Consider the following 13,512-nt stretch of genomic DNA (forward strand, 5'->3'; position numbering starts at 1 on the left):
TGAACAGACTCACTCGCAACTTAGATTATTACACCGCTGGCAACGCATTTCCAAAGTTTTGTCACATATGAAAAACAAATCATAACTCCCTTGCATCTGTGACACTTATACACCAGCAAAAAAAGTCTTTCTAAATTCATAATCTGCATTCCAGTTATTGTGAGAAATAGTCCGTCAAATTCCAATTTAGACACATGCCACGTTCTACATCGCTCCATATACACTGCATTTATAGCTTAACGATATCAGTAATACAAGACAACGTAAAAATGTTATTTTGTTTGAAGTTTGAGACCCAATTCTATTTTTTTTTAAAAATGCATAAATATCTATAAACGAGGGTTTGTTTTATTTACTCTCGTTGCTGAAGCGAAGTACAGCTGCAACACAAACATGACCGTAACCTCCCGCAGCATAAACCAGCTGCTGGTTTCCTACTTACCGCAACAGAGGCAGAAGAGGAGGCGATGAACACACGAATAACCATCTTCTCAAATTGGGAGAGGAAAAACAGCGGATTAAGCTAACAAAAAATCTGCCGCGACGTTATGGTTATCGCTTTCAACCTAATCGACTGCTGCTGCTGCTGCTGCTGCCGCCGCCTATGAATTCATGACACTGAGTTGGAAGTAAGTAAGTAAATAAATAAATGTACGTTTCCAATCTCATTACCGATCTCACCCTGCATGGGATTGCAGCGCTTCGCCCATTCACTGCTGTTCGTATCCAGCCCATCGCTGCTCGGCCGCGCGGGATGCTGGGTAATGTAGTTTCTCCTCGCGCCGCTCAGTGGAGCCGGGGCCGGCGGCGGACTACATTTCCCAGCGTGCACCGCGGCCGCATAGCTCACGTCGGGATACTGCACCTGACATCGATCGGCTCAATCTCCCCAAGGGGATAGCCCCATTCATTCATCCATCCATCCATCCATTTGGGGGGGGGGGGCACCTGTTGTCAAGAGTACTGCATTTCAGCGTTGAATGGCCGTATCTGCTTCCGAACTGAGCGTGGTTTGTGTCAATGTAATGCGGAATGTTATAAAGGACCGTTTGTAAAAGCCCTACTGCAGTGAAGACAGAGATATAGAAAATAAATAGTAAAGGCGGTTCAGGAAATAAGAATTACTGAGTGATATTTTGGGTTGTTTAACCTGCCAATACCGAGGCCATTGGGGTTTTGTAGCTCAACCTGACGGTAATCTCTTGGGACACAAGAACAGGATTAGGCCATTCAGCCCCTCAAGCATGTTCTGCCATTCAATTAGATCATGGCTGATTTGTATCTTAACTCCATTTACCCACCTTGGTTCTATATTCCTTAATAACTTTACCTAACAAAAAATCTATGAATCTCAGTTTTGACATTTTCTATTGACCTAGTCTCAATAGCTTTTTGGGGGAAGAGAGTTCTAGACTTCCTCTGCCCTTTGTATGATGAAGTGCTTCCTGACATCACTCCTGAATGGACGAGCTTTAATTTTAAGGTTCTGCCCCCTTGTTCTGGCCACCCCCACCAGGAGAAATAGTTTCTCTCTAACTACCCTATCAAATCCTTTAATCATTTTAAACACCTCAATTAAATCACCTCTTAATTTTCCAAACTCAAGGAAATACAAGACTAGTCTATGCAATCTATCATAATTTAACCCTTGTAATATTCTGGTGAATCTGTGCTGCACCCCCTCCAATATATGCTTCATGAGGTGCAGTGCCCTGAATTGAACACAGTACTCAAGATGAGGTCTTACTGGAGCTTTATATAACTGTAGCATAACTTCCACCCCTTTGTACTCCAGCCCCCTTGAGATAAAGGCTTACATTCCATTAGCTTTTAAAATTATTTTTGTACCTGTCCATTAGCTTTTAGTGATTTATATACAGGGACCCTCAAATCTCCCTGCTCTTCTACAGTTTCTAGCTTCTTACCATTTAGAAAATACACTGATCTATCTTTCTTAAGACCAAAGTGGATGACCGTACACTTTCCCACATTGAACGCCACCTGCCACAATTTTGCCGACTCACTTAATCTACCAATGTCCCTTTGCAACTTTCTGCTCCCATCTACATTACTTATGTGCCACCTAAGTTAGCATCATTAGCAAACTTGGATATACGGCTCTCTATTCCATCATCTAAGTCATTGATAAAAGTAGGGAAAAACTGAAGCCTCAGTGCAGATCCCTGGCCGACACTACTAGTCACATCCTGCCAATTGGCGTACACATTCATTATCCCCATTCTCTGACCTTCTACCTCCGAACCAATTCCCTACACATGTCAATAGATTGCCTCCAACTCCACGCACTTTCATTTTTGCAACTTGGGGAGAAGGACTTTGCAGGGTTGATTGGGCTGAGATTGCTTAGTCTTATCCTGATACAAGGTCTGGGTCATTGCCTATAGATTCTTATTATTGAGCTTTGTAGCAATTGTTTCTAACTGTTTGGCTTGCTAGGCCACTTTAGAGGGCTAAAAGTCAACCACATAATGTGGGACTGGGGTCACATGTAGGCCAGACCGGGTCAGGATGGCAGGCTCCTTTCCCTGCAGGACTATGTCAAACCAGTTGGGTTTTTACAGCAATCGAGAAGCTTTCTGCAGCTAGCCCACAAATTACCAGATTTATTGAATTCAAAATGGCAATTTGATTTGAACTCGTGACCTCTGCATTGCAAATCTAGTGCCATACCCACCAGGTTTCCGTACCTCTGTAGAAACTCTATAGGTTGGCACACTCACAAATAATGCTTTAAGGCGGGAACTTGAAGACAGAAACTAGCGGATGATGGGTACAGCAGTGTAGGAGTGCATGACGAGCCAAAAGGGGCCATAGCTGAGACAAGAACATCATGGGGTGCCTGATGGGCCGAAATGGGTCCCGATCTTCTAGGACCCGCTCCCTCAAAAGATTGCTAAACCCTGCCGTCCAATGCTACCATATCCTTGAAACCCCCAATATTGGTACACTCTGGCCAACAATGCTTCCGGGCCCCTTCTACCAGTGATTCCAGATCCAAGTACTTGCCCTAATGCACCCAGAAATCCTCCCTGCAGTGGTTCTAGATTAGGACCTTCCTCTCAGTACTCCCAAAGTCTGGATCCTCTTCAAAAAAATTGCTCGACCCTGAGACCCCATCCAGTATTGTCTCACCTTGGGTCCCATTGCCAGAGTTCCCAGATCCCAGAGCTGTTCTCAACACTGATAAATCGGTGTCACTGATAATACCACCTGGCATAACCTGCAAGAATCTATCAAATAAACTAAGAATCTATTAAATATGAAATCAGCTGTAAACAGATTAAAATAGCAAAAACAGGCAGTGGGCAAAGTATAATGAAGCAGCAGCATGGAAAACCACTGACCCTTCTAACAGAACTATATGGTCAGATATCAGAGAAGTTGCAAAGCTGCAGTAGTCAGCTGTTTTGGAAGAGCCTTTGCTCTGCTTCTGCAAATGTGGTAAGGGCAAAAGGGTAACCTTTGGACTGATTCCATGAATAACCTAACCACGTTTATGCAGTTAAGAAAATAGTGCAACTGATATTGTATAGGCCCCCCACCTGCAGATGAGTACGTGCCGAAGTGTACATTCCTCAGGCAAAAATAGGGTACATAAAGAGTGACTTTTAGTCAGAAACCCTGCAGTCGGAGGAGGAGGAGAATTGGACATATCCAGGGGATCCATGCTGGCTTCAGGCCTAACCTTGTGTAAATCTCTGAGGAACAAATAGTAACAGGCCATCTGCGCCTGCAGTCCAGTCACTAAACGGGTAATTTCATGCTTGTTTAAGACTGTTAGTTACTGCTCAATGATTGTTATATAAAATGATCAAACGCTGTCTGTGAACAAGAAAAACTCTAACTAATTCTCTAACTAATATGGTATCAGATCGGATTAATTAAAAGGAATCACATGCCGGCATACGGGATTCTAACAATGGCGAGCCAGCCAGGAGACTGACAAAGAGAATTGATTTTTTTGTCCTTCACAGATAAATCAGATCGGCCGAGCCTATCACCACATCGGTTGGGTAGGGAACCCTTGAGACACCACATCAGTTATGTAGAAAGCCCTTGAAGAGCCCCTACTCTTATAAAATCTCTGACTTACCATGAACAATGCCACAGGACATCACTTAGTCCCACAGACTAATAAAGCAACAGCCTCACATAGTCATGCTCACAGAATCATATCTATCAGCCAACATCCCAGTTTCCTCCATCACCATCCTTGGGTATGTCCTGTGCCACCAGCAGGACTGATCCACCAAAGGAAGATGAACAGTGATATGCACTTGGGTGGGAGTAGGCTTGGGAGTCCTCAACATTGACTCTGGACCCCATGAAGTCTCATGGCTTCAGTTCAAATAAGGTCAAGGAAACTTCCAACTGATCACTACCCACCCCCAGCCCCCTCCCAACTGATGACTCAGTAGTCCTGCATGTTGAACATCACATGGAGGAAGCTCTGAGGGAAGCAAGGGCACAAAATATACTCTGGGTGGGGGAATTCAATGCTCACCACCAAGAGTGGCTCAGTAATACCATTACTGACTGAGTTGATCAAGTCCTGAAGGACATAAGTGCCAGACTGAGCCTCTGTTAGGTGGAGGGATCCAACAAAAGAAAGTAATCTACTTGGAATCATAGAATCATAGAATGGTTACAGCACAGAAGGAGGCCATTTGGCCCATTGAGCCCGTGCCGGCTCTTTGTAAGAGCAATCCAGTTAGTCCCATTCCCCTGCTCTTTCCCTGTAGCCCTGCAAATTTTTTCCTTTCAAGTATTTAGCCAATTCCTTTTTGAAAGTCACGATTGAATCTGCGTCAATCACCCTTTCAGGAAGTGCATTCCAGATCATAATTACTTGCTGCGTAAAAATGTTTATCCTCATGTCACCTTTGGTTCTTTTGCCAATCACCTTAAATCTGTATCCTCTGGTTCTTGGACCTTCTGCCAATGGGAACTTTCTCTTTATTTACTTTATCTAAACCCTTCATGGTTTTGAACACTTCTATCAAATCTCCTCTTAACTTTATCTGCTCTAAGGAGAACAACCCCAGCTTCTCCAGTCTATCCATGTAACTGAAGTCCCTCATCACTGGAACCATTCTAGTAAATCCTTTCTGCACCCTCTCTAAGGCCTTCACATCCTTCCTAAAGTGCGGTGCCCAGAATTGGACACAATACTCCAGCAGTGGCTGAACCAGCGTTTTATAAAGGTTCAACATAACTTCCTTGCTTTTGTACTCCAGGCTGTAGGGGGTGGTGGTGTGTGTCAGCTTCACCTCTGACTTCTGAGCGGTCCGAATCGCTCCCACTCCCTGGGTTCTAGACCTTGGACTTATTTGGGGGTTGTGACAAAGTGCAGCAGACAACTGGTTTTGGTGCAAGAAACTTTTACCTTTATTCAAGAGAGGAAATACAACACAACAATCTTAACACTCTAATAAAATGGGGAACACTACAGTACACGCGAGGGAAAATACAGTAGAAGGATACCTCACCCCTCCCAATCCCACTGTACTAGTTAGGTTGGACTCTAAAGGACCAGGGATAATGCTCACCAAACGAAACCTTGACAATAATTCACCCAGAGGTAAGTCAGAAATAGATCGTAGAGTGGAAACTTTGCGGATCTTCGGTTTTCTCCCGAGTTGGTTTTCTTTGGTCGCGGTGGCTCAATATTACCCGGTTGGTTGGTGGTAATATTCGGTTGGTTGTTTCGTAAGGCCCTTGTTGCCGCGAGGTGTCTGACGGTCACTGGGACTGTTGCTCTGGTTTCTTCTTGTGTGTCGGCCTGCTTCTAGAGCTGCTGTCCTTCCCTGTCGAACTGCTTTCCTTGTTGTCTGCTGGAAACTGCTCTTCTTTCCAGACACAGGCAGAACCAAGACAGTTTCTTCTTGTGTGCCGGCCTGCTTCTAGAGCTGCTGATCTTCCTTGTCAAACTGCCTTCCCCTCGCCTTGTTGTTTGCTGGAAACTACAAACTGCTCTTCTTTCCAGACACAGGCAGAACCAACACAAGCAGCCCACCAGAGCCAGCAAGCCAGAGAGAGAGAGAGAGAGAGAGCTTTCGCCTTGTGGCTGTCTCTTCTACAATGGTCTGTTTAAACAGTTCTTACAAAGTTCTTTGATGGCCTTTTAATGGTCCCAATCATATTGCAAATTGCTTCTCCCAATGTGTCATTGTTTTTAATTCTGATTTAGAGCTTGTCACATAAGGCTTCCTTTTGCATCCAACGTCCTAGGTGTTGATAGGTTTTGCATTAAAACAAAAGCATGGCCCCACCAGTCTGGAAACAGTTATCTCTTTCAATGGGAGTGCTTATCGACCCCCTGCTGTCCGTTTTGCATTAAAACAGAGACATGTCTGAAGCAGTAATTCTCCCACCTTCCACGTGTGGGTTGTAGATTTCGTCTGGTGACCTCTCAACTATCCTTCCATTTTAGGATTATAGTCAATGGCCAAAGTTTTCCCATACTCAGGGTAAAGGTGAATTTCTTTAGGGTTTTTCTCTGAGTTTTTGGGGGATCTGTGAATTTTGAGAATCTTACAAGGCCTCTATTTATAAAGCCCAGGATCCCGTATGCTTTTTAAAACTGATTTCTCATCCTATCCTGCCATCTTCAAAGATTTATGCATATATACCCCCAGGTCTCTGTGTTCCTGCACCCCCTTTAGAATTGTACCATTTAGTTTATATTGCCTCTCCTTGTTCTTCCGACGAAAATGTATCACTTTGCACTTCTTTGCATTAAATTTCATCTGCCATTCCACCAGCCTCTCTATTTCCTCTTGAAGTCTATTACTATCCTCCTCACTGTTTACTACACTTCCAAGTGTTGTGCCATTTGCGAATTTTGAAATTGTAACCTGTACACCCAAGTCCAAGTCATTAATATATATCAAAAAAAGCAGTGGTCCCATTATCGACCCGTGGGGAACATCACTGTACACCTCCCTCCAGTCCAAAAAACAACCATTCACCACTACTCTCAGTTTCCTGTCACTTAGCCAATTTTGTATCCATGGCTGCCACTGCCCCTTTTATTCCATTGGCTTCAATTTTGCCGACAAGCCTATTATGTGGCACTTTATCAAACGCCTTTTGAAAGTCCATATACACAACATCAACTGCATTGCCCTCATCAACTCCCTCTGTTACCTCATCAAAAAAACTCAATCAAATTAGTTAATCACGATTTGCCTTTAACAAATCCATGCTGGTTTTCCTTTTATTAATCCACACTTGTCTAAGTGACTATTAATTTTTCCCGGATTATCGTTTCTAAAAGCTTCCCCACCACTGAAGTTAAACTGACTGGCCTGTAGTTGCCAGGTTTATCGTTACACCCTTTCTTGAACAAGGGTGTAACATTTGCAATTCTCCAGTCCTCTGGCACCACCCTCATATCTAAGGAGGATTGGAAGATTATGGCCAGCCCCCTTACTTTTCAACCTTACTTCCCTCAGCAACATAGGATGTATCCCATCCAGACCGGGTGACTTTTCTACTTTAAGCCTTTCTAGTACCTCCTCTTTATCGATTTTTAACCCCATCCAGTATCTCAACTACCTCCCCTTTTACTGTGACTTTGGCAGCATCTTTTTCCTTGGTAAAGACAGATGCAAAGTACTCATTTAGTACCTCAGCCATGCCTTCTGCCTCCATGCGTAGATCTCCATTATGGTCCCTAGTCAGCCCCACCCCTGCTTTTACTACCTGTTTATTATGTATATGCCTATAGAAGACTTTTGGATTCCCTTATATGTTAGCCACCAGTGTATTCTCATACCCTTTCTTTGTCCCTCTTATTTCCTTTTTCACTTCTCCTCTGTACTTTCTATATTCAGCCTGATTCTCACTTGTACAATCTGCTTCATCTTACTCTCTATCTCTTTCATCATCCAGGGAGCTCTGGCTTTGGTTGCCCTACCTTTCCCCCTCGTGGGAATGTATCTAGACTGTACCCGAACCATCTCCTCTTTAAAGGCAGCCCATTGTTCAATTACAGTTTTGCCTGCCAATCTTTGATCCCAGTTTATCTGGGCCAGTTCCATTCTCAACCCACTGAAATTGACCCTCCTCCAATTAAATATTTTTACTCTAGATTGCTCCTTGTCTTTTCCGTAGCTAATCTAAACTTTATGATACTATGATCACTGTTCCCTAAATGTTTCCCCACTGCTACTTGCTCCGCTTGACCCACCTCATTCCCCAGGATGGGATCCAGCAATGCCTCCTTCCTCATTGGGCCAGAAACATACTGATCAAGAAAGTTCTCCTGAATACACTTCAGAAATTTGTCCCTACTTGACCTCATTCCTCACCATCCTACCTTTTGTAGATATGTCTGTCCACAATAGCATTGGTAGAAGTGACTATCGCACAGTCCTTATGACGACAAAATCTCATCTTCCATTGAGGACATCCTCACCTTGCTAAGTGGAACAGATCTAGCAGCCCAAAACTGGGCATCCATGAGGCAATGTGGGCCATCAGCAGCGGCAGAATTGTATACTGGCACAATCTGTAACGTCATGGCCCAGCACATCGCTCACTCTTTGAATACGATCAAGCCTACAGACTGACCCAAGTTCATTGTGGAGTGTGGAAGGGCATGCCAAGAGCACCAGGCATACCTTAGAAAGAGGGTGAAGCCTAGTGAAGCTACTACACAGGGCTACCTGCAAGCTGAACACCAAAAACCGCAGGCTATAGTCAGAGCTAAATGGTCCCACAATCAATGGATCAGAGCAAAGCTCTGTATCACTATGGCATTTAGTTGAGAATGATGGTGGAAACCAGGGAACTAACAGGAGGAGGAGGCTCCATGACTATTCCCATTCTCAACCGTGGTGGAGCCGAGCAGGTGAGTGCAAGAGACAAGGCTGAAGTGTTTGCAACCATCTTCAGCTAGAAGTGTCAATGGCATGATTCTTCTTGGCCTCCTTCTGAGGTCCCCCCACCATAGCTGCTAATGTTCAGCCAATTCAGTTCACTCCATGTGACATTAAAAAGTGGCTAAGTGCACCAAACACAGCAAAGGTTATGGGCCCTGACAACATCCCGGCTGTAGTGCTGAAGGCCTGTGCACCAGAGCTAACTGCTCCTCTAGCCAAGCTGTTCCAGTACAGCTATGACACTAGCATCTATCCAACAATGTGGAAGTTTGCTCAGGTATGTCCTATCCACAAAATACATGATAAATCTAACCCGACCAACTATTCTACTCCTGACCTGATCACAGCCTTGATGTAAACATAGATTTAAGAGCTGAAGGCCAGAGGAGAGATAAGAGTGACTGCCCTTGACATCAAGGCAGCATTTGACAAAATATGGCATAAAAAACCATGGCAAAAGTGAAGTCAATGGAGGTCAAAGGGAAAATCCTCTAGTGGTTGGAATAATACCTGACTCAAAGGAAGCTGGTTGTGATTGTCAGAGGCCAATCATCACAGCCACAGGATATCATTGCAGGAGTTCCTCAGGGAAGCGTTTGCAACCAACCATTCTCAGCTACTTCATCAATAACCTTCCTTCCATCATAATATCAGGAGTCGAGCTGTTTGCTGATGATTCCACAGCGTTCAGCTCTATTTATAACTCCTGTGATAATAAAGCAGCCCATGCAAGACTACAGCAGAACCTGGCTAACATTCAAGCTGGGCTGACAAGTGGCAGGTGACATTCATGCCAGATAAGTGCCAGGTAATGGCCATCTCAAAAAATAGAAAGCCCAGCCATAACCCCTTGAACTTTCAATGGCACCACCAATGCTGATTCCCCCTCCCCCCAACCCCTTCAACATCTTGGGGATCATCACTGACCAGAAGTTGGACTGAATTAGCCATACCAACTCCATGACTACAAGACGAGGCAGAAGTTGGGTACTCTGCAATGAGTGTCTCACCTCCTCACCCCTTAAAGCCTCTCCACCATTTACAAAGCTCAAGTCAGGAGTGTGTTGGAATACTCACCACTTCCCAGGATGGGTGCAGCCACAACAACACTTAAGAAGCGTGACACCATCCAGGACAGAGCAGTTTGTTTCATCAGTGCCCCTGCGACTGGACTCAGAATCTATCCCTCTGTGATCGCAGTAAGTACAATCAATGGAATGCACAAAAGAAACCTACCAAGGTTACTTTAACAGCACCCACCCTCCCCATGCCAGGAGGGAGGGAGGTTAAACAAGGACCGGAGCCAACAGACAACAGGTAGTGGGACTATTACTAAATATTGACCAGTGGAGGTAGTTTGGAGTGGAACAGCACCCCCACCTAGTGTCTGGAGGCCTGTAAGAATTTTTATTAAAGAAGCATGAGAGCCACTTGCTTTAACATTGACAAATGATGAGAAATGTTGATACCTTGTAAATGTTAGCATAGAAAGTGTTGCACAAAAATTGTGACAAATGTGTACGGGATGTGCATGATACATTTAAGACTTCTAATATATTACATATTGATACCTAGATGATCTATAACTGTAGATACCCACAGTGGATTTCTTAAAGGTATGTCACTGTCGCAATCAGGAGTTTTCAGGTAGACTCAACTCCTGGAATAGTCAGAAACAGTCTACGCCAACCAGCATGTTTCTTTGTTCTAAGTAGTTTTCACTTCAGCAGGTGCTATGTTTGTTTCAGCACAAATGTTTTCAGTGTTTTAAAAGTGTTATATTAGTTTAATTAAAATTAAAATAAATGTTACAACTTAATAGAAGTAGCAGTAATAATGACACCTTTATGCCACACATGATGTTCGCTGATGATTGCACAGTGTTCAGTTCCATTCTCAACCCCTCAGATAATGAAGCAGTCCGAGCCCACATGCAGCAAAACCTGGACAACATCCAGGCTTGGGCTCATAAGTGGCAAGTAACATTCGCGCCAGACAAGTGCCAGGCAATGACCATCTCCAACAAAAGAGAGTCTAACTACCTCCCCTTGACATTCAACGGCATTACCATCACCAAATCCCCCACCATCAACATCCTGGAGGTCACCATTGACCAGAAACTTAACTGGACCAGCCACATACATACTGTGGCTACAAGAGCAGGTCAGAGGCTGGGTATTCTGCGACAAGTGACTCACCTCCTGACTCCCCAAAGCCTTTCCAACATCTACAAGGCATAAGTCAGGAGTGTGATGGAATACTCTCCACTTGCCTGGATGAGTGCTGCTCCAACAACACTCAAGAAGCTCGACACCATCTAGGACAAAGCAGCCCGCTTGATTGGCACCCCATTCACCACCTTAAACGTTCACTCCTCCACCACTGGCGCACCATGGCTGCAGTGTGTACCATTTACAAGATGCACTGAAGCATAGAGTCATAGAACGGTTACAGAACGGAAGGAGGCCATTCAGCCCATGGTAGGTTGTTACATAAGGTTAAATCTCATGGGATCCAAGGTGAGGTAGCCAATTGGATACAAAATTGGCTTGACGACAGAAGACAGAGGGTGGTTGTAGAGGGTTGTTTTTCAAACTGGATGCCTGTGTCCAGCGGTGTGCCTCAGGGATCGGTGCTGGGTCCGCTGTTATTTGTTATTTATATTAATGATTTGGATGAGAATTTAGGAGGCATGGTTAGTAAGTTTGCAGATGACACCAAGATTAGTGGCATTGTGGACAGTGAAGAAGGTTATCTAGGATTGCAACGGGATCTTGATAAATTGGGCCAGTGGGCCGATGAATGGCAGATGGAGTTTAATTTAGATAAATGTGAGGTGATGCATTTTGGTAGATCGAATCGGGCCAGGACCTACTCCGTTAATGGTAGGGCGTTGGGGAGAGTGATAGAACAAAGAGATCTAGGAGTACAGGTTCATAGCTCCTTGAAAGTGGAGTCACAGGTGGATAGGGTGGTGAAGAAGGCATTCGGCATGCTTGGTTTCATTGGTCAGAACATTGAATGCAGGAGTTGGGATGTCTTGTTGAAGTTGTACAGGGCATTGGTGAGGCCACACTTGGAATACTGTGTACAGTTCTGGTCACCCTATTATAGAAAGGATATTATTAAACTAAAAAGAGTGCAGAAAAGATTTACTAGGATGCTACCGGGACTTGATGGTTTGACTTATAGGGAGAGGTTAGACAGACTGGGACTTTTTTCCCTGGAGAGTAGGAGGTTAAGGGGTGATCTTCTAGAAGTCTATAAAATAATGAGGGGCATAGATAAGGTAGATAGTCAAAATCTTTTCCCAAAGGTAGGGGAGTCTATAACGAGGGGGCATAGATTTAAGGTGAGAGGGGAGAGATACAAAAGGGTCCAGAGGGGCAATTTTTTCACTCAAAGGGTGGTGAGTGTCTGGAACGAGCTGCCAGAGGCAGTAGTAGAGGCGGGTACAATTTTGTCTTTTAAAAAGCATTTGGACAGTTACATGGGTAAGATGGGTATAGAGGGATATGGGCCAAGTGCAGGAAATTGGGACTATCTTAGTGGTATAAACTGGGCGACATGGACATGTTGGGCCAAAGGGCCTGTTTCCATGTTGTAACTTCTATGATTCTATGATTCTATAAGTCTGCGCCTGCTCTGTGCAAGAGCAATCCAGCTCCACTCCAACTTGCCAAGGCTTCTTTGACAGCACTTCCCAAACCCACGACCTCTGCCATCTAGAAGGACAAGGGCAGCAGGCGCATGGGAACACCACCACCTGCACATTCCCCTGCAAGTCACACACCATCCTGACTTGGAAATATATCGCTGTTCCTTCATCGTCGCTGGGTCAAAATCCTGGAACTCCCTACCTAACAGCACTGTGGGAGAACCTTCACCACATGAACTGCAGCGATTCAAGAAGGCAGCTCACCACCACCTTCTCAAGGGCAATTAGGGATGGGCAATAAATGGTAGCCTTGCAAGCGATGCCCACATCCTATGAACAAATAATAAAACCCACATCATTGTGTTTTTTCTACATATGTGTATTTGTATCATAAATTTATTTATTTATTTATTTATGCTCTTCCAGGTGAAGGATGCTCATGCTAGAAAATGAAACTCTTTTTGTTTTAGGACACCCAGTAACAACGTCAAGCACTTCTAAGTTAGGTATAGTATAAAATGAACCTTCCTATGCTCTGCTTCAACAATGTACCTTAAACCAAACTTCAGGGAAGCATCCTCTACTGCAAGTGTCAACTTTTCCATTTCCCACATCCTTGTGATCTTTTACAGTGAGCCAAAGATAACAACAATTCATAATAATATAACAACAATTTACATTTATATAGCACCTTAAATGTAGTAAAAATGTCCCAAGGCTCTTCACAGGAGCGTTATCAGACAAAATTGGACACCAAGCTACATTAAGAGATATGAGGGCAGGTGACCAAAAAGTTGTCAAAGAGGTAGGTTTTAAGGAGCGACTTCAAGGAGGAGAGAGAGTTCGAGAGGTGGAGAGGTTTTGGGAGGGAATTCCAGCGCTTAGGACCGAGGCAGCTGAAAGCACGACCGCCAATGGTGGAGCGATAAAAATTGGGGATGGGTA

The 13,512-nt window shown here is 44.3% G+C and overlaps 1 protein-coding gene across 2 annotated transcripts in view; it reads right to left on the bottom strand.

Moving 5' to 3' along the window:
* sh3bgrl2 (SH3 domain binding glutamate-rich protein like 2) overlaps positions 1 to 744 on the bottom strand; it is a 60,373-nt gene extending 59,629 nt beyond the window's left edge. The window contains exon 1 of one of the 2 annotated variants that reach the window (XM_067983876.1): positions 682 to 744. In XM_067983876.1, the coding sequence (XP_067839977.1) occupies positions 682 to 735 (54 nt within the window). In that variant the 5' untranslated portion in view covers positions 736 to 744. Of the gene's footprint in view, positions 1 to 442; positions 599 to 681 lie in introns of those variants that run through there. The other variant, XM_067983877.1, reaches the window with a different exon arrangement.
* Between the last annotated feature and the right edge of the window lie 12,768 nt (positions 745 to 13,512).

Source organism: Heptranchias perlo, chromosome 5 (assembly GCF_035084215.1).
Source record: "Heptranchias perlo isolate sHepPer1 chromosome 5, sHepPer1.hap1, whole genome shotgun sequence".
Taxonomy (NCBI): domain Eukaryota; kingdom Metazoa; phylum Chordata; class Chondrichthyes; order Hexanchiformes; family Hexanchidae; genus Heptranchias; species Heptranchias perlo.